Here is a 21,572-nt window from a genome sequence, read left to right on the forward strand (position 1 = left end):
CTTCCTAGCATTGTTCGGGAAGCAGGCACACTCTGTCAGTTTAAATCTAGACTAAAAACGCATCTCTTTAACCTGGCATACACATAACACCTTATCAATTTATATTTTCAAATCTGTTAAAGGATTATTAGGCTGCATAAATTAGGTCAGCCGGAACCGGGAACACTTCCTATAACACCGGATGTACTTGTTACATTAGAAGAAGAATGGCATCTATGCTAATATTAGTCTCTCTGTTTATCCCGAGGTTTAGCGTAGTCAACAGGTTCTGAGCCATATCCAGGTGAGATTGAGGACCTGCACCTTGACACGACCACAAAGCAGCCCTGAAGTATCAGCAGAGATTGAGTCAACTAGATCATCCACTGTGAAGGCCTCATGGACACGACAGTCAGTGGCACAGCTCCTCAACAAACTGTCCATACCGGCGTGATGAAAACAATCCTCAAGTGGATTGAACTGGAATAAATACTTTAAATGTTGCGATCCTATCAGACTTATGATAGTTACCTGAATCGTAACAAAGCACTGTTCACCAGAGGAGGACTGGCCCCCTGACTAAGCATGGTTTCTCCCAAGGTTTTTTTCTCTATTTTAACACCTATTTGCCACCTGATGTCACCTGTTGGAGTTTGGGTTCCTTGCCGCTGTTGCCTTTGGCTTGCTTAGTTGGGGACATTTGACTTGACATTTGATATTCAACAGTTCTTTGGTCTGCCTGCATTGACACCATTGTTTAAGAGCTGCTGTGCAGCCACAATTATATACCAGTTATCACTGTAAAGCTGCTTTGACACAATCTGCACTGTAAAAAGCGCTATATAAATAAAGTTGACTTGACTTGACTTGACTTCAGAGATCTTTGTGAGAACTATCATGAATTTCGGGATTTGTGAACAGTAAAGGAGATGTCAAAGATAGAAGAAGCTCTTAAACACTGTGCTTCTGTGAGCAGATATTAGAGTCAGGGGTCTGTGAGGGAACTACCGATATCTGTTGAGAAGACAGAAAATAGCTATATTTTCTTGACATTTCTGTTAATGTTAATTAAAGTTATTATAACCACGAAAACTTCAGACCCCAGTGCAACTTTAGGCCCGTACAGTAAATCGGCAACATCCGGACTATATCGAATTCTGTTGGGGTCAGTGCATGCTTGCCATAAGTAAATCAAAACAAAATAACATTTTACATTTGAGAATATGTGTCAACAACGTTTCAAACATTTCATTAACCACAGAAGTTAAACGCCCGCAAATAGAAGTCGAGCCTGAGGAGGTAACCAACATGGCTACCTGGCTACTTGCTGGACAAAAGATAAGAAGCTACAGCCATAATTTATAACTTTACACACATTTACATAGACTACTGCAAGTATTATTATTTTTTACATTTTGGTTTAAAATGTAGATATTTTACACGAAATGTATAGGCTACTGAAAGAAATGCGCGTGGGCGCGAGAAGTCTAGAAGTCTAGTCTGAGGAGGTCACCTAGCAACATTAGACTACTCCAAGGCTTCTAGTTGCTGGACAAAAGATAAGCTACCATCACTAACTTTACATGCATTTACATAGGCTTCCAGTAATTGAAAAAAAAAGTTTGGTTTAAAATGTATTTTACACAAAGGCACTGACAGAAATTCTCTACAACGTTGACCCTCTTGAAAGTTGTTGAATAAATTATATCTCTTTTTAATGGGCAATTAGGGTGATTATCTAAGAAATCGTCTGTCAGTGGTCTATTATTAATAAACTAGAGCTACATATGTGATTGACTGAAAATACGCTCGAGTGACAAGTAAGCTATGTTGACGAAACTTTGGTGATGAAATTCATAGGTTAATATTTAAGAATTGAGAATGGCAAGGTACAAAACTCGCACTAGCTTAATTAATGCGCTCCAGTTTGTGCCGCGTTGTGAGTGTGTGTGTGTGTGTGTGTGAGAGAGAGAGAGAGAGAGAGAGAGAGAGAGAGAGAGAAAGAAAGAGAGAGAGGGGGGCCCATGCACTGTCCACAGATCAGCTCACAGAAGTTTGCGAAGTTTCCCCCCGTTTGGATTTTTCTGTGTAAAGTTATCCTAAGCCGATGATGATGGCTTCACGTATACTGAACCTTATATGGAGGATGAAAAATGGACTGATTATCTTTTGCACCCCATTCCTTCTCCTTCCTTTGCCACTTGTCATAGGAACAAAGGTGAGTCTAATTTTATGAAGCATGCAAAATGTTTTAAATAGGCAATAATATGCTTAACTGAAAAGCTGAAGATCCACAATATTTTACGAGTGCTGTGTCGTTCCCACCGAACTGTCGTTCAGTGAGTGATTTGACAGTCAAGTGTGGCTAAAACATGTCAAAGAGAGTCGAGAAAAACTTTTACACATCTTTCGATGTTCTTTCAGCCGGATTTCTCTGTGCTGTGGAGAGTAAGGGTACGAGACCATGCGTGACACTGGGGGCGACACATTCCTTCACCACAAACACACAATGCCCTATTTTTGTCTTAACCCTTTGCTGTCAAAATGTTTTGGTTTTTTTTGTTGTTGTTGTTTATTTGTTTGTTTGTTTTTTTGTTTGTTTTTTTGTCCTACCAAATAATTATAAGACAGTCTAAAATATTATAGGAACAAAATGATAGAACAACCTGAATCAGTTACTTCGTAAACTTTTTTTTTTTTTTTTTTTTTTTTTTTACAAAATCACTTTAAAACAACAACAACGACAACAACAAAAATGTGGCTGGATAAGTTCTGATTCGCAGCAGCAGCAGCATGCAGGTGCAGGTCATAAAAAGTTGACAGCCTACTCTATATCATATCATTAGTCTCATAGCAATATTTCATATTTAGATAATGTGTAATATGTTAAGATCTTTATGGCATTATTTTGATATATCTGACCTTTTTGATGTGTTGTGATTTATTGTGTTTCTGAGTGACTGAGTAATGAAAGGAACTTTGCACCTCAGGTCCTTCTTAAAGCATAAGCTAGCATACATGTTGGTTTAATCAAACTTTTGGGTCATTATAACAAATATCCCCTCTAGACATTACTTTTGGCCACTACTGTAAGTTAACCAAGGCTGCATTTATTTGATCTAAAACAGTGAAACAGTAATATTGCAAAAATATTATTACAATTTAAATTTTAATAAATTTTAATTTTAATTAAATTTAAGTTTTCTATTTCAATATTGTAAAATGTTATTTATTCCTGTGATGGCAAAGCTGAGTGTTATTTAAATAAAACTTACTGACTACAAATATTTGATTTATGAATGATTTATATATTCATATTCTTCGCTGTGTTCTGTTTTTCGTCTGCAGGAGGCTGGATGTGCCTATGTAGTTGCACTGATGGCAGTGTACTGGTGTACAGAGGTGCTGCCACTGGCTATCACTGCTCTCCTGCCTGTTGTGCTCTTTCCACTCTTCAGAATCATGGAGTCCAAAGATGTAGGTTTCAGGTCAACCAAAGTCATCCTATTAGTATAACTGACTTTACCTTCATTAATGTCTTACTTTAACATATAACTGTCTTTTTAACTATACACCTCTCATTTTCACTCATTCTGTTTTTTTTTTTTTTTTTTTTTTTTATACTTTTATCATCATAAAGGGATAGTTCATTCAAAGATGAAAATTATGTCATCATTTACTCACCTTCATATCATTCCAAACCCGTAAGACTTTTTTTTCATCTTTGGAACACAAATGAAGATCTTTTTGATGAAATCTGAGAGCTTACTATCCCCATTGACAGTCTATGTAACTACCACTTTGACGCTTCAAAATTTTCATAAAGAGAACGCAAAACTAATCCATATGAATTGAGCGGTTTAGTCCAATTTTTCTGGAGACACGATCACTATATATGATGAACAGATTGAATTTAGGCTTTTATTCACATATAAACATGCATCAACTCACAAATCAGTCATGGTAAATGGAAGCTCAAACATGTTTGCTTGACATGCGAGAATGAATGAGGTTCGTTCTCTTGTGTAATGCAGCACATTTGAGCTTCCGCAAGAACCAAAGAGGTTTGTTCTCACACATCAAGCAGATTCAGTTGAGCATCTGTTTATGTTCGATGATCAGTGTTTATATGTGAACAAAATTAAATCTGTTCATCATATAAAGTGATCAAGTCTCTTCAGAAAATGTGGACTAAACCACTCAATATGGATTAGTTTTACGATCTCTTTATGGACTTTTTGTAGCGTCAAATTGGCAGTTGCATAACTGTCAATGGAGAGACAGAAAGCTCTCGGATTTCATCAAAAAGATCTTCATTTGCGTTCCGAAGATGAATGGAAGTCTTACAAATAATAGAGGGTGAGTAATTAATTAATTAATTTTCATTTTTGGGTGAACTATCTCTTCAATCCTAAAGAAATTAAGATCTTCATACAGATGTTTTTTTGATGGTTTACAGTGTTGGTCCTACATTATTGTAAACATTTTTTATTATAATTTGCAGTGTTTCATTATGTATGTGACTCAAACGTTGCATCCCAAATATCTGATAGGTGTGTATGCAGTACCTGAAGGACACCAACATGCTGTTTCTGGGTGGACTGATGGTGGCTGTAGCTGTCGAACACTGGAACCTACACAAGAGAATCGCACTCCGGGTGTTGCTCATCGTGGGCGTACGACCAGCTCTGTAAGCAATTAAAATCTTCTGGGAACATTCTCATTGAAAACAGCAGTATCAGTAATACCTCTTCTACCTTTCTGCAGGCTTATGCTTGGCTTTATGGGCGTAACGGCCTTCCTCTCCATGTGGATCAGTAACACGGCCACAACAGCCATGATGGTGCCCATCGTTCAAGCTGTGCTCGAGCAGCTCAACAACACAGCAGAACAAGAGCAGACCACCATTCCAGAGAATGAAGAGAAAAGTACTGAGAAACAAACTGAAACCCAGGGTAAGAAATAGTCTAATATATCCTGAAGATATATGTCCACCCAGTTCAGACATAAAAGATTGTATGCACTTTTTAAAAACTATGTCAGTTTACTAGTATCATTTAAAAATATTTAACATCTTCAAGTTTCTCAGCACAGTCTAATGGCATATTCATGTTTTATACAGGTGAGATGTAAAGGTTTCAAGTTTTATAAAATGTACCAAAACTTCTGTTTTTTTGTGCTCAGTGGTTCCCAATGGCCACAGCTTCACAATTGAATCCGGCACAGAACAGCATTCTCGAAACGCAGAAGAAAGACTAAAGATGTGTAAAGGCCTGACGCTATGTGTGTGCTATGCAGCCAGCATTGGTGGGACAGCAACACTCACAGGCACTGGACCAAACCTCGTTCTTATGGGACAGATGAGCCAGTAGGTACACTTACCCGGATTTACACCTACACCTCCACGTACCATATTATATTCTTACCTTTTGCTTATTTTTTAATTATTATATTAAAGCAACATTTGTTTGACCTACAGACTATTCCCAGACAACCCTGACATCATAAACTTTGCATCATGGTTTGGATTTGCCTTCCCCAACATGATCATCATGCTCTTACTGGCCTGGCTGTGGCTACAGATTGTGTTCCTGGGTTTAAAGTGAGTGTCCTTTCCTAATGAATCAAACTCTGCTGCATAATATGTGCTTATGCTATCATATAATATACTAATATACTAGGTTATTCTAACATTTAATGTGTAAATGAAGCTTCAGAAAGACATGGGGCTGTGGGACGGTCAAGACAGAGAAGGAGATTGCTGCCTATAATGTAATCAAAGAGGAGCACCGGAGTCTTGGTCCCATGACCTTTGGGGAGCTGAGTGTCCTTGCCCTCTTCATCCTCCTGGTGGTGCTTTGGTTCACTCGTGATCCAGGCTTTGTGGATGGCTGGGCAACAGGCTTTTTCAATGCTGAAAAAGAGTAAGCATGAAAACACTGTCATTGATAAGAAACAGAGACCATTTTAGTGGTGTTGGCTAAGGCAAGCGATGCTAATACTATTGCTCATTTTGTGCTACAATTATGAATGATACCTCAGTTTGTTGAGGACAAGTGTTTTAGTACATTTTAAACTATATATATATATATATATATATATATATATATATATACAGTACAGTCCAAAAGTTTGGAACCACTAAGATTTTTAATGTTTTTAAAAGAAGTTTCGTCTGCTCACCAAGGCTACATTTATTTAATTAAAAATACAGTAAAAAACAGTAATATTGTGAAATATTATTACAATTTAAAATAACTGTGTACTATTTAAATATATTTGACAAAGTAATTTATTCCTGTGATGCAAAGCTGAATTTTCAGCATCGTTACTCCAGTCTTCAGTGTCACATGATCCTTCAGAAATCATTCTAATATGCTGATTTGCTGCTCAATAAACATTTATGATTATTTTCAATGTTGAAAACAGTTGTGTACTTTTTTTTCAGGATTCCTTGATGAATAGAAAGTTCAAAAGAACAGCATTTATCTGAAATACAAAGCTTCTGTAGCATTATACACTACCGTTCAAAAGTTTGGGGTCAGTAAGAATTTTTATTTTTATTTTTTTGAAAAGATATTAAAGAAATGAATACTTTTATTCAGCAAGGATGCATTAAATCAATCAAAAGTGGCAGTAAAGACATTTATAATGTTACAAAAGATTAGATTTCAGATAAACACTGTTCTTTTGAACTTTCTATTCATCAAATAATCCTGAAAAAAATTAAATAAATGTAGCCTTGGTGACTGGTGAGCACACGAAACTTCTTTTAAAAACATTAAAAATCTTAGTGGTTCCAAACTTTTGGTCTGTACTGTATATATACACTGCCCACCCCCCACCCCCACCCCCCAAAAAAGTCGCTTGGATTTTAATTGGCAAATACTTGCTTACTTATTTTATTTGGCAATTACAGTGATTATTATTTTTCAGGCATGTTATATGTTTGGCAACAGTTCTTTTAACCCTAAAAGATGGAGTATGTAGCTTTTAATTTCTTAAACAACCATGTATTAAGAAGTATCATGGCCATATTCCAGGATGACAATGTCAAGATTCATCAGGCTCAAACTGTGAAAGAATTGTTGGGAGGGAGCATGAAGAATCATTTTCACACATGAATTGGCACTGACCTTAACCTCAGTGTAAGTTTTTGGGATGTGCTGGAGGAGACTTTACAGAGTACTCACCTCTTGTATTGTCAATTCAAGATCTTGACCAAAACATTATGCACCTCTCAATGGAAATAAATGTTGTGATGTTATTTCCATCAAGAGGTGCATCAATTTTTGGTCAAGATCTTGTATTGACAATGCAAGAGGTGAGCACTCTGTAAAGTCTTCTCCAGCACATCCCAAAAACTTTCAATGAAATTAAGGTCTGGACTCAGAGGTGCCAATTCATGTGTGAAATATGATTCTTCATGCTTTCTGAACCATTCTTTCACAATTTGAACCCTAGTGAATCTTGACATTGTCATCCTGGAATATGGCCATGATGTGTCTTCCTACATGGTTGTTTAAGAAATGAAAAGCTACACACTCCATCTTTAAGGGTTAAAAGAACCGTTGCCAAACATATAACATGCTATAAACATAATAATCACTGTAATAATGATCCATTTATAGATTCTTAAGTATTTGCCTATTCAAATCCAAACAGCGACTTTTTTGGCTGGGCAGTGTGTATGTATATATATATATATATATATATATATAGTTAAGTACTAATATAAAATAATGTTAAACACCAACCTGATATAGTATATACCTAAATAAATACCAACATAATATACTGACAACCACTATAAAAACATAGTAATGAGATCAAAGTTCATCACAAGTATCTTTTCCTCAAGCTGAGGTAAAAACTTACTGTTAACCAATTAACAAGTTTTTACTGTTGCAGTTTTAGTTTTACAGTCTTTTACTATTAAAATTATGCTTATTTTTGTGGAGGCAATATTTGCAAGGACAGAATTCTCATTTTGTTACTGTGAAATGAAATGTCCTTTGATACCCTTTGACGGTAAACAAACTCCAAACAATTTCCGTTTTAAGCATCCTCCAAACTTTACGAAAACATGACAGACATAATGTTGAAAAAAACATTAATATCCAGTCTATGTTCAAAATGCCTCTAAAATTGAAGGGAAATAATGGAAATTTCAGCTGTCAGTTTGAGCCATTGCTTAACACACAGCATGTTCTCCTGTTATCAGCTGTGGCGTGTTCCTATATTTGTAGGTCAAATGTCCAGCAAAAATGTGAATGGAGTTTCCCCACATTGCAAACAACATTGCAAACAACATTTGTGTACATTTCCTGATGATGGTCACATGCTAAGATATTAAGGATTTAAAACTGTGAAAACACTGGGATTCTCTCTGGGTGAAAGGTCTGAATCAAAAGAGAACAGAACGTAATAGAATCTGGGCACAAAAACACTTAAAGTTCATGAAGAATATATTTTCTATATAATAACATTTAACAGCAATGCAAGACTATTCTCACTCAAAACATTTAAAACACAACCTGTTTGATCTGTTGCGTCTTTTAACCCCTCATTCAATCTCATGGCTCAACTCTGTGCAGGTTTGTGACAGATGCCACAGTGGCAGTGTTTGTAGCTGCCCTGCTTTTTGTTTTTCCCTCTAAACCTCCACGTTTGTGCTTCTGGAGAGCACAGAGCTTTGACACAGGTCAGTTTAACACCTGCTTAACTGATGTCTTGTTTGACTATTATGCTAGATAGTGTAGATACTGTAGTATAGCATAATGAATATATATAAATGTAAATATATATTTTTTTATTATTTAATTATATTTGTTTCAATGAGCACAATCATAGTACAAATCTTGATTATGCCCACTATCTGAATGCCCCTTTTTTTATATATATATACTGCATATATATATATAAAAAAAAAAATCATCAGCATCTACCTATCTTCTCTATTTTAATGACATTAGATGCTGTTAAGAATTGTTGTTGTTGTTTTTTTTTTAGTTTAGTTTTGGTAACACTTTACTTGAAGGGGTGTGCATAAGACTAACATGACACCTTCATAATCATGACATGACACATGTCATGAATATGAAGGAGGTTTTATGCATGTTTATGACAACTGTCATTAAATGTCATTCGCTCAATTATGTAATTTTTAATGCAAAGATGACATTGTTTGAGATGTCTTTGTTACAACAACTTGACATAAACCAATACATCATAACCTGTCAGAGTCTTTGTCATGACAACTTGACATTACCAAGACAACATAACCTGTCATAAACATGACCTAGCAGATTAATTATCAAACTTAAGAGACTGCTTTGCTTTTTAACATTAACATTACATTACATTATTTTGGTAACACTTCAGTAGGGAACACATATATAAATGATTAACTATGACTTTTCCCTCAGTAAACTCCGAATTTACTGCTTATAAATATAGTTAATTGTTAAATTTAGGTATTGGGAAGGATTAAGAATCTAGAATAAGGTCATGCAGAATAAGGCATTAATATGTGCTTAATAATTACTAATAAATAGTCAATATTCTAGTAATATGCATGCTAATAGTAATAAGAAACTAGTTAAATGACCCTAAAATAAAGTGTTACCATTATTTTATAACAGTGTCATCTTATTTAAGAAATTTGAAATTGTCTATTATCTGACCTTCTGTTGGAGAAAACTTAAAAAAACAAACAAACAAACAAAAAACATTACATTGAAACATAACATTAAATGAAAAAAATATTCATGATACTGTTATAGAATTATTTGTCAGAGTTTGACAGAATATTAACACTTAATGACATTTTAATGACAAGTTCAATTTGTACCACTGAAAAAAAGTGGTCAGAAAAATATTCATGACACTATTATAATGGCCTCATGACAGCCAATGTCAAAACCAACCACATGACAGTTTAATGTAATGTTAACCCATAAAGCTAAATAATGTCAAGTTGTCTTTACAAAGACACTGAGTGACAGGTTATGATGTATTGTTTTATGTCAAGTTGTCATAACTCGTACATCTCAAACAATGTCATCTTTGCGAATTACATTTAATGACAGTTGTCATAAACATGCATAAAACCTCCTTCATATTCATAACATGTGTCATGTCAGTCTTATGCACACCCCTTCAAGTAAAGTGTTACCTTAGTTTTTTTCTCGTTAAAATATCAATACAAATAAACATGAATAAATATGACTGTGGTATATGTCAGTGCCCCAGCAAGAAAGTGGCCCAACTCCAACTTTGCTGACATGGAAGGTGACACAGAAGAAGATGCCATGGAGCATTATCCTGCTGCTGGGGGGAGGCTTTGCCCTGGCTAAGGGCAGTGAGGTACAACAAATGCATCAAAATGTGTCTTTATGTATTTGTTTGATAGTCAGGTAAAATATATTTTTATAGCCCTTTGTGCTTTACCACAGAGCATGTTTTAGACTGGGCGATATGACGATATATATAGCAATGTTCTTCCAAATATAGATCTTGCTAGTATGTTGTATTTATAGTGTTGTCTAGGCAATTAATATATTTCAAAATTGGTTTGTATTGCTCTATTAAAAGATTCAAATATTGGTCTGTATTGTTCTGTTAAGAGATTTAAATACTGCTTTTGTTCAAAGCGAATCTAAGTGATTCCTAAAAAATAATAATATGATCATAGATTTGGTCTCACTGTATATTAAGTGTCTAACTACTATGTACTAACATTTTAAATGAATAATTTGATACAATGCATTTATTGTGTACATACATGTTTGTTCATTGTGGTTATATTTAATAAATACAGTGCTCAGCATAAATGAGTACACCCCCTTTGAAAAGTAACATTTTAAACAATATCTCAATGAATACAAAAACAATTTCCAAAATGTTGACAAGACTAAGTTTTATATAACATCTGTTTAACTTATAACATGAAAGTAAGGTTAATAATACAACTTAGAGAACTTAGTTTTACTCAAATTATTCAAATCTACTTTAACAAGAATTCAACCACAGGTGAGTGTAATTATTCATTACGCAGGTGTCCAGCAGACAGTTGACTATAAAAGGGTGTTAAAACCCCTTCCCCTTTCATGCTGTCAGCAATGGCACCACATGGAAGAGAAATGTCACAAGACCTGAGAAAGAAAATATTTTCTTTACACCAGAAATGAGAAGGCTACAAGAAGATCAGCAAAGCTTTACTTATCAGTCAGAATACTGTAGCAAATGTGGTACAAAAATTTAAAAAAAGATGGAACTGCAACCATCTCACAGAGATGTCCAGGCCATCCATGCAAGTTAACACCTCGACAGGGGTGTCTTCTGATGAGAAGTGTTGAAGAAAATCGGCATGCAAGTTCACTGCAGTTACCTAAAGAAGTAGAGAGCCAAACTGGGGTTACTATTTCCCATGACACAATAAGATGTACACTGCAGAGGAATGGCATGCATGGGTACCATCCACGAAAGAAGCCTCTCCTAAACCCCAGGCACAAAAAATCCAACCTAGAGTTTGCCAGGGCCCATGCTGACAAAGATAAAGACTACTGGGACTCTATACTCTGGAGTGATGAGACCAAGATAATTGTTTTTGGAACTGATGTCTTCAAAACTGTATGGTGTTGCAAAGGTGAGGAATACAAAGAAAAATGCATGATGCCTACAGTAAAATATGGTGGTGGCAGTGTCCTTATGTGGGGCTGCAAGAGTGCTGCTGGTGTCGGGGAGCTGCATTTCATTAATGGCATCATAAATTCACAGATGCACCGCTCTATACTGAAAGAGAAGATGCTACCATCACTCTGTGCCCATGGTCGTCGTGCACTTTTGCAACATGATAATGATCCTAAACATACATGTAAGGCCACTGTTGGATTTCTGAAGAAGAACAGGGTGAAAGTGATTCAGTGGCTCCTGATCTGAACCCAATCGAACACCTATGGGTGTGTCATATGTAGTGCTGTCATTAAAAATCATGGAGGCCATACAAAGTACTAGATGTAGTAGTTTTTGTTGTGGGGTGTACTCATTTTTGCATCACCATAATTTGAGTAAAACTGAAAAATGTGTAATCTAAGTTATATTATTAACCTTACTTTCATGTTATAAGTTAAACGGTTGTTATATTAAACTTAGTAATGTCAACATTTTGGAAATTGTTTTTGTGTTCATTGAGATATTGTTTAAAATGTTACTTTTCAAAGGGGCTGAGCACTGTACCTGCATGCAATGACAGCTGTAATTAATTTCTGTAATTCCATCTACAATTCCACTGTTGACCCACTTGTAAGGCTAGCCAAACCACCAAACCTTTCCCTAACCTTACCAGTGTTCCACCTCAACAGCAGGAAAAGTGTTTTGCAAAAGAACATGAAAAACATTTTTTGAATGCAAGTACATAGTAGATTACACCTAATATAAGGTGTGACCAGATATTCATATAATGGTTTTGTTCTAAGCAAGAGTGTACAATTGCCAAAAACTATGAATAAAGGTAAAATTTGATGTGAGTTTAACATTTTCCATATGTAATTTGCAGTCATTTAAGTAACATTGTTGAGAAATATTTTATTTCAATTAGTAACATCTCGGATTTCAGGCAGAATCACTTTTATTGTGATACAGTTCTTTACTATAGTTGAAAATTACTTATATAGTGGTACAGATTTCTGTCATATCATGCACCACTTGCCGGTTTAAACAGGGAGCTGCTAGAAAACCAATATATACAGGGAGTGCAGAATTATTAGGCAAGTTGATTTTCTGATCATATTTTTTTCCCAAGCACATTTTACCAATTCCAATCCACATCAATCTTAATAACTACTATTAATATTGTTTTTAATCATTTATAAGTGATATATAATTGTTCATGAAGGCTGGAAATGAAAAATGCCTTATATTCAGGTGTGCAGAATTATTAGGCAAGTTTTCTTTTACAGGCAAAATGAGCCAAAAAAGAGATTTAACTCAGACTGAAAAGTCAAAAATTATTAAATACTCATGAGAAGGACGCAATACTAATGCAATACTAGAAATTGCAAAGTTAAAGCATGACCAAGGGACAGCAAAATGCTCATTGGGTCAGCGGGGTCAGACAAAAACAGGTGGAAAAGAAAAGACACATGTTAACTGCAAAATAATTAAGAATTAAGGTGAAGAATTAAGTGTGAAACCATCAGGAACCCTTTAGTCTCCAGCGCCACCATTTTCCAGAGCTGCAACCTACCTGGAGTCTCCAGAAGTGCAAGGTGTTAGGATCTCAGAGACTTAGGTTAGCTAAAGAATCCTAAAAAATGACCTGCACTTGATAAGAATCACAAGCTGAAGTGTTATAAAATACATGAAGACTGGGTTTTAATAGGGCTTATAGACAGACAGCTTGAGAGTGACTCCTGATGGACCAGCACCACATCCTCTTGTACCACTGTTTGAAGAATTTATCCAGAATCTGGCAGTAAGGTGTTTGAGTTCACTTTTAGTCCATCTCTTATCCTGAAATGTCTGTCTTGCAGAGATGGACTAAAAATGATCTTCCAAAACTTACTGCCAGATTCTGGAAGATAAATTCTTCAAACAGTGGTACAAGAGGATGTGGTGCTGGTCCTTCAGGAGTCACTCTCAAGCTGTCTGTTTATAAGGCCTATAAAAACCCAGTCTTCATGTATTTTATAACACTTCAGCTTGTGATTCTTATCAAGTGCGGGTCATTTTTTAGGATTCTTTAGCTAACCTAAGTCTCTGAGATCCTGAGACCTTGCACTTCTGGAGACTCCAGGTAGGTTGCAGTTCTGGAAAATGGTGGCGCTGGAGACTAAAGGGTTCCTGATGGTTTCACACATAATTCTTAATTATTTTGCAGTTAACGTGTCTTTTCTTTTCCACCTGTTTTTGTCTGACCCCGCTGACCCAATGAGCATTTTGCTGTCCCTTGGTCATGCTTTAACTTTGCAATTTCTAGTATTGCATTAGTGTTGCGTCCTTCTCATGAGTATTTAGACTTTTCAGTCTGAGTTAAATCTCTTTTTTGGCTCATTTTGCCTGTAAAAGAAAACTTGCCTAATAATTCTGCACACCTGAATATAAGGCATTTTTCATTTCCAGCCTTCATGAACAATTATATATCACTTATAAATGATTAAAAACAATATTAATAGTAGTTATTAAGATTGATGTGGATTGGAATTGGTAAAATGTGCTTGGGAAAAAAATATGATCAGAAAATCAACTTGCCTAATAATTCTGCACTCCCTGTATTGCTTAATGAGAGGACATGAGAAAGACTAAAGATAACCTTCAGTTCTTAATAAAGCACCAAATAAAAATTCAGCTTCAATTGTCATGTGTTCTGTTTTTTTTTTTTTTTTTTTACTTTTATCTTGGTCAATGCTCAGGACTCAGGGCTATCAAAATGGCTTGGAGATCAGATGTCACCTCTTCAGAGTATTCCTCCCTGGGCGATTGCCATTGTCGTGTGTCTGATGATAGCTACCTTCACTGAATGCACCAGCAATGTTGCCACGGCAACATTATTTCTGCCTATACTTGCATCTATGGTACGTACACTTCTAATATTCACCATGAATTCCATTCTCAAACTGTAAAGCTCACAAATAAATGAGTCTGTGAGTATTTGCACTGTGTAAATAGCAATTAGATGCTATTTACACTAAGTGAAAAAGCAATATATTCTATTAATACTAAGTAACATGAGCAGCATTTTCTTAGCGATATGCTATTTACACTAGGTAAAAATAGCGATAGAATCTATTTACACCATGTTAAAGTATCAGTTCTTTGCAATAAGATTAAATATAGTAATTAGATGCTATCTATACTTTATATTATTGGCAGATATAATTTGCACCTAAGTATTTTTGTACATTAACGATGCAATAATATCACAGAGATAATAAATGATTATTTATTAAAATTATTAAATGGATGCTGCTTTATTGGGAGAATAAAAACCCTCCCTACACCTCCCCCTAAACCTACTCAATAAACACTTTTAATATTATTAAACACTCTTCGCAGTTTATTTCCACTTTTAGAACATTGTTTTCATTTTTATTGAAAATAATTGCGAGCTCGGCAAAAGGCAGATTCAAACCCGTGTCGATCGTGTTAAAAGCCAGGTCTGTAAGCCTTACTTGCTACTGCTGCACTACTGAAGATGTTGAATTCCATGCATTTTTTTTAAAACTTGAGTGGTCCAACCAGACATTGGTGGGTGGAGCTAGTGTAAATAGTGTTTGCCAACAAGGGATGCTATTTGCCCTTAGTGAAAACAGACACTCTGAATAAGTAAATGCATGCTTGTAGTCGCAGAAAGTCAATTAAAAGGAAGAAAGTCTGGCCAATTTTTTTTTAATATAATATATAATATAAATCATGTATTGTATAAATCATATATAATATATTATATAAATCAGAAAAAAAACAATCTGAATGAGATTGCAGTCAGTAAGATTTCAAGTAATTAATTAATATTTTTAAGTAAATTTTTAATTAATACTTTTATTTGGCAAGGACACATTTTGATTAAACATCACTGTAAATACTTCTTTTAAATTCTATTTCAAATAAATGCTGTTCTTTTGACAGGAGTAGTGACTGCTGAAAATTCAGCATTGCCATTGCAGGACAAAATTACAATTACAATTCTCAAATATATTAAAATAAAAAAGTATATAAAATATTAACTGCATATGATAAAAAACAAAAAACAAAAACAAAGGCAGACTTGGTAGCATAAAAGCTTTTTCAATGGCTTTGTGTGTGTGTGTTTGGGGGGGGGATCATTAATGTCAATTTAATTTTATTTATTTAGCTGGTGAAGTGTCCAATGTTTAGATTTGAATCACTGATTTAAATATTATTAATGATTTTCAACATAGTTTGATAATGATTTTGCAATAGTGAGATACTCACATTGTTACAAGGATTGAAAGATTTATTTGTTTATCTCATTTTTATTATACCAGACACAAATGAACAAGTTGCGTAATTGTGAAAGTTTTTTTTTTTTTTTTAATTATTATTTACATATTTAATTATAAGCACAGCGTCTTCCTCCATAAATCTCCCATTGGGTTTCACCTTTCTTGTCTCTTGCTGTGCAGTTGGCACATCCTGCTCTCTTCTCATGAATTAGCCTATGCAAAAGAGCCTGTGAATGGAGGGATTTGTAAGCTGAAGTGGCTCATATGGGAGAACCATGGAGATGTGTCGTTGTCTGGTTGAAAAAAGAATGAGAAAGAAAGAATGAATGTGAAAGAATGGGCATTGGGGGAAGAGGGCTTTCAACTTTCCTTGCTAATTCACTCTTTGCTGAAGGCAGATATGCAGAAGCTCCTCTGTTTGTGCCAGTGTTGTTCATTCTCCTCTGTTACCTGTTACACAGCTGAGCTTTGAGAACATTCAGGCAGGAACAAAGTGGTAACTTTATGCAGCTTTTTTTTAATAAACTAAAAATACATTTTAGTTTAAAAATAAAAATAAAATTAATTTGTTTTGAACCAGTGATTCGGAGTGCGTATCAAACTGTCAAAGTCATGTGATTTCAGTAAATGAGGCTTTATTATGTCATAACGGTTTCAAAATGGTTCAAAATTTCAGTGGTTCTATGATCTCTCTGTCTATACTTTTTTTTTCAAGTTTTATCAATTTTAATTACACATTTGTATAATAAAAAGGAAGAGTTTTTTATGCATGTTTTGGTTGAGTTTTCCTTGATTTACACCGTTCAGACCAGCAGGTGTCACCAGTGTGTGGTGTTTCGAATGCTTTGAAACAGTGAATCATTTTGTGAAGCAATTGGTTTAATTTATTCAAAGTTTCAAATCACAGAGGAAGCTCAGATATAACTGGCAAAGAAAAACAAATCTGGAAAATAAACTAATGCAACAATTCTACTGACAAATTACTGGTTGAGCCGATGTTGCTGTATTTTTAACTATTTTTGTAAAAATTAATTAATATATATGAATTATTATTCAACAATATTTCAAATGGACCATACAATGTTTATAATGTTTGGGGAAAATTAACCTGTGACACTTTTGACATTGAAAAAATGAAAAAGCATTAAAATCAATTCCATATGTTTCAGTAAAAGAAGCTGGTCTAACTTGTTTTGTTTTTTTTCTTTCAGTCCCAGTCTATAGGTATCAACCCTCTGTATGTTATGATCCCCTGCACCCTCAGTGCCTCTTTTGCCTTCATGCTCCCAGTGGCCACACCTCCAAACGCCATAGTCTTCTCATACGGATACCTGAAAGTGTCTGACATGGTGAGTATTATAGCCATTAATAAATATTCTTTAAAATTATGAACCGTCACACTAATTCAATCCAAAATGCACAGTGATATCTGATGGAAATGTAATGCTTTGGAAATTAAATGAATCACATCAAAAATTGAAATGAAATTGATGGGAAATATTTACTTTCATAATGTCGGTTATCCTAATATTACTTTTATCCGCAGGCCAGGACAGGGATTGTCATGAATATCATCGGCATCCTCTCCATTACCTTAGCCATTAACAGCTGGGGCAGAGCCATCTTCAGTTTAGATACCTTTCCCAGCTGGGCAAACACAACAGATGTGTGAGAGACTGAATCCCACCATCAATCTGCTGTCAAACTGCAGCATTCAGCACTATTCTCACCATGTTTCCAGCTGAGGGGGCCAGGCAGGGTCAGAGCCAGTGGCTGGTTTCACTGGAGATGATAGTGTGTCATCACTTGTACTGTGACTATGCAGTTCAGTTGTTGTTTTTTTAACGTAAATTTAAAATGTAAACTTCATTTAAAAATATATCTAATAAAGTTGCTTCTAAAGCATATGTAATAAAGTTGCTTTTAAAGAAATATGTGGAAAGCCAAAAGGCTAAAACATATAAATACCATGTAAATTTTTTAAAACAAATATATACCTCTAAACAGTGGACAACTATGTACACCTTAGACATGCAGGGCAGTTTTGACAGAATAGTGCAATCATGTACAGTTCAAGATAAATTGAAACTCTTACTATTGCAATGTACATTTCATAATGTAAATTAAAATATTGTATTCTGTTCATATTTCCTACTAATAAATTTAAATACACTGTTTGTTCCTTCACCTGCATATAGCCAATGTTTTAAATCCATACACTTTTGTGATTTTTTTTTTTTTTTTTTGTCAAATTTACATTGTTTACGTTCATTTTAGGACATTTATAAAGGACATCTACATAAAAAAACAAAAAACAAACAAAAAAAAAAAAACATTGATTGTAGTGATGTCACTTTAAAAACTGCATTTACAGATAATTTGTAAAGTTAAGCTATGAGTTTAGATGATTATTATGTTTTATCCCATTTGTTTGGCCTATATGAGGAAACAGTAGAAACTGGAACATATTTGCTGTATTTCTGTGAGTATTGAAAGAAGCTCCTGTTGCCAGTTTTATTTTATTTTATTGGAAAAGTGTCGTTCACATAACTATTTTATATACAAATTGTGTAAGTAAAAAATTAACTACATAACATGTAATCACATTAAAGCAATTAAATCACATTAAAGTTACTATTTTCAATACTTTTATTTTAAATAAACTTCTAAAAGTCTTTTCACTATGTAACTAACAGAAGACAATTTTAAAATGATGGTGCTTCTAATTAAGTGATAAAAAGCAGTTGCAAATGTTGTTCAAAATACACATAGCCTACTCATCTTTGCACCAATGAAATGTGCAACAATTTATGTTTTACTACCAAATTATATGTAATATCCTATTAATTTAACTTACAGTTGAATGTTTTCTACAACATCTCGCGATTTCGTGACATGTGAGTTCCTGAACATGATGCATGATGGGATATGCTTAGCCTCGAATACCACCACTCCGAAGCGGTATTTTTTTTATTATTATTATTTTATGTATTATCTGTTTACTTTGTCAATACTCTAGGTCCCTCGTACCAAGTCAGTTTTTCTTTTAATTGTTGTTACTTAAAAATGTAATAATAATAAAAATAATAAAAAAAAAACACTCCGAAGCGGCGGTAGGCGGTGTCTTGCGCACCTACTTCCTGCGTCTCAATCATAGAGTGCCCCAGGGATGACGCGTTTTTGTAGGCCAACCCGGAAGTTAGCGGCGCGCGGGTTCCCTCGACTGAAAGCCTATTAATTTTTCCCATAGACTTTTGGAAAATCGCAGACAATAAGCTCTGTGTTTAACAAAGGGTTATGACACTTACACGTTTTGTCTATCAAGATAATCTTTACAAGTTAACACAACATTTATAGATTTTGAAGCCTAAATAAAGTCGTCAGATATAAAAGGCTAACAGTAGGCTATAAACGGACTACAGCACACCATGGTCGCGGATCAACGTCGTCACCACCAAGCGTCCTCAAACTTTATTTAGAAAACAACTCTATTTAAAAACATGCTCACTGATTATGATCTGCGCTGTGTATGAATACTTATCCACTTTTTTATGAGAAATGCTGTCCAAATGTCCCGTTTTTAATGATGACGTCTAAAGTCCCCGCCAAATGAAGTAGTCCCTTTTAGCAATTTGTTAGCAACCGCCGATTTGAAGACGCAGTAAAAGTTTAAAAAATCACAAGTGGGTTATAACTGGTGTGTTTTATGTCATAGATCAAAACGTGAAAGTATTTAGAGGCTTTGTTTACCACAGACCTTATTTCAGGCGATTTAGCAAAAACCCATTCAAAAAACCCATAGACTTTATGGCGTTGGAACCGGAAGTCCTAAAATGCTAACTCGCTTCCGGGTTTTGCCTACAAAAACGCGTCATCCCTGGGGCACTCTATAGGCTTGTTTGAGATGCGCCTAGCCTCGCCTGAAGTTCAGCCGAGAGTAGGCGGTTGCAGTTAGGGGAGGAGTGAAAAAAGTGCAGGCAAGACGAACAGTTCTCTGTTCTCGTAGTGGATCAGAACTTATTTTACTGTCTATGATCTACGGTGGCCCAGTAGTGCACAACACAACGAAATTAAAAAAGCAAACATAAGTTCACAACACAACGGAAACAAGCCACAACACAACGAAATAAAGCCACAACACAACGGAATAAGCCACAACACAACGGAATTAAACCACAACACAACGGAATCAAGCCACAACACAACGGAATCAAGCCACAACACAACGGAATCAAGCCACAACACAACGAAATAAAGCCACAACACAACGGAATTAAACCACAACACAACGGAATTAAACCACAACACAACGGAATCAAGCCACAACACAACGGAAATGCTCCCGACCACTTGGGGGCTCTCAGAGCTAGGTAATATTACTATTCCTTGCCACTGTTCTATAAAGTCGACAGTTTTACAAAGATATCAATACCATGATTAGTTTTAAGTATGTAAGCATTGTATATCGACATGGTATATTAATTAAAAATCAACTACGTTCACAATAGCTTCATATTTATACTTGTGAATGATTTGACGCGATACCACGAATCATGATGAAGGGAACGTCTGCCAGTTCCACCAAGTGGTTAAAACGTATAATTTGTATTCATTAAAATTACTTTTAACATTTAAAAACAGACATGTTCAAATTCCAAAGGTTGTTAGTTCCTGTTGGTAATACTGACAAGCTTTGGAATTTGAATATGTCTGTTTTTAAATGTTAAAAGTAATTTTAATGAATACAAATTATACGTTTTAACCACTTAGTGGGATTGGCAGACGTTCCCTTCATCATGCGCCGTGGTAGCGCGTCAAATCATTCACAAGTATAGGCCTAAATATGAAGCTATTTTGCACGTAGGTGATATTGAATTAATATTTCATGTCGATATGCAGTGGTTACATACTGTTTAAACAAATCGTGGTATTGATATTACTGCCGACTCTATGGAACAGTGGCAAGGAAAACTAACTTTACCGAGCTCTGAGAGCCCCCTAGTGGTCGGGAGCATTTCCGTTGTGTTGTGGCTTGATTCCGTTGTGTTGTGGCTTTATTCCGTTGTGTTGTGGCTCGATTCTGTTGTGTTGTGTCTCGATTTCGTTGTGTTGTGAACTTATGTTTGCTTTTTTAATTTCGTTGTGTTGTGCACTCCCGGGCCACCGTAATGATCAGAACCTACGAGATCAAAGGCGGATATCGCGGGATTCACACTCGTGCGCTGTGTTGCTGATAAACTGGATGTAATTTAAGTTCTGTTGCTTTTATATGAAAATAAACATAATGAACAATACACCCAAAGTACTTGTTATTTGTTTCCATTCGAAAGATGTATCAATCATTTTTACTTTAATTATAGACATGTTTTTATATATTTTTTTATAAATGACAACGTTCGCATAACCCATAGAGAGATCACTGTGTCAGAGAGTTTGGGAATATTCACACATTATTTTTACACATAAAAACATGATATTAGAGTTTTAAAATCAAACATTTTAAATCAGATCAATACATCACGGTTGTTTAAACCAATAAGCTTTAAGCTGTGTCGTCAGCAAGTCGTTTCCCATCGTGCTTTTGGTCAGCGCAGTCGGTGGAGAGCAACTGCGCTCGACTGCAGAATC

The 21,572-nt window shown here is 35.2% G+C and overlaps 1 protein-coding gene across 1 annotated transcript; it reads left to right on the plus strand.

Moving 5' to 3' along the window:
* Window positions 1-1,943: 1,943 nt before the first annotated feature.
* slc13a5a (solute carrier family 13 member 5a) lies at window positions 1,944-18,131 on the plus strand. Its single transcript, XM_048153751.1, has 12 exons — window positions 1,944-2,197; window positions 3,328-3,456; window positions 4,533-4,669; window positions 4,747-4,934; window positions 5,164-5,347; window positions 5,459-5,581; window positions 5,691-5,903; window positions 8,577-8,683; window positions 10,226-10,347; window positions 14,394-14,555; window positions 17,156-17,293; window positions 17,491-18,131. The coding sequence occupies exons 1-12, from the start codon at window positions 2,087-2,089 to the stop codon at window positions 17,614-17,616; spliced, it is 1,740 nt and encodes a 579-aa protein (XP_048009708.1). The 5' UTR covers window positions 1,944-2,086; the 3' UTR covers window positions 17,617-18,131.
* The last annotated feature ends 3,441 nt before the right edge of the window (window positions 18,132-21,572 follow it).

Source organism: Megalobrama amblycephala, linkage group LG13, assembly GCF_018812025.1.
Source record: "Megalobrama amblycephala isolate DHTTF-2021 linkage group LG13, ASM1881202v1, whole genome shotgun sequence".
Lineage (NCBI taxonomy): Eukaryota > Metazoa > Chordata > Actinopteri > Cypriniformes > Xenocyprididae > Megalobrama > Megalobrama amblycephala.

Excerpts from the sequence above, each read along its gene's own strand:
- slc13a5a (XM_048153751.1), top strand. The coding sequence starts at position 2,087 with ATGATGATGGCTTCACGTATACTGAACCTTATATGGAGGATGAAAAAT. Across the intron at positions 3,457-4,532 it reads GAATCATGGAGTCCAAAGAT|GTGTGTATGCAGTACCTGAA; the intron begins GTAGGTTTCAGG and ends AATATCTGATAG. Across the intron at positions 4,670-4,746 it reads GTGGGCGTACGACCAGCTCT|GCTTATGCTTGGCTTTATGG; the intron begins GTAAGCAATTAA and ends ACCTTTCTGCAG.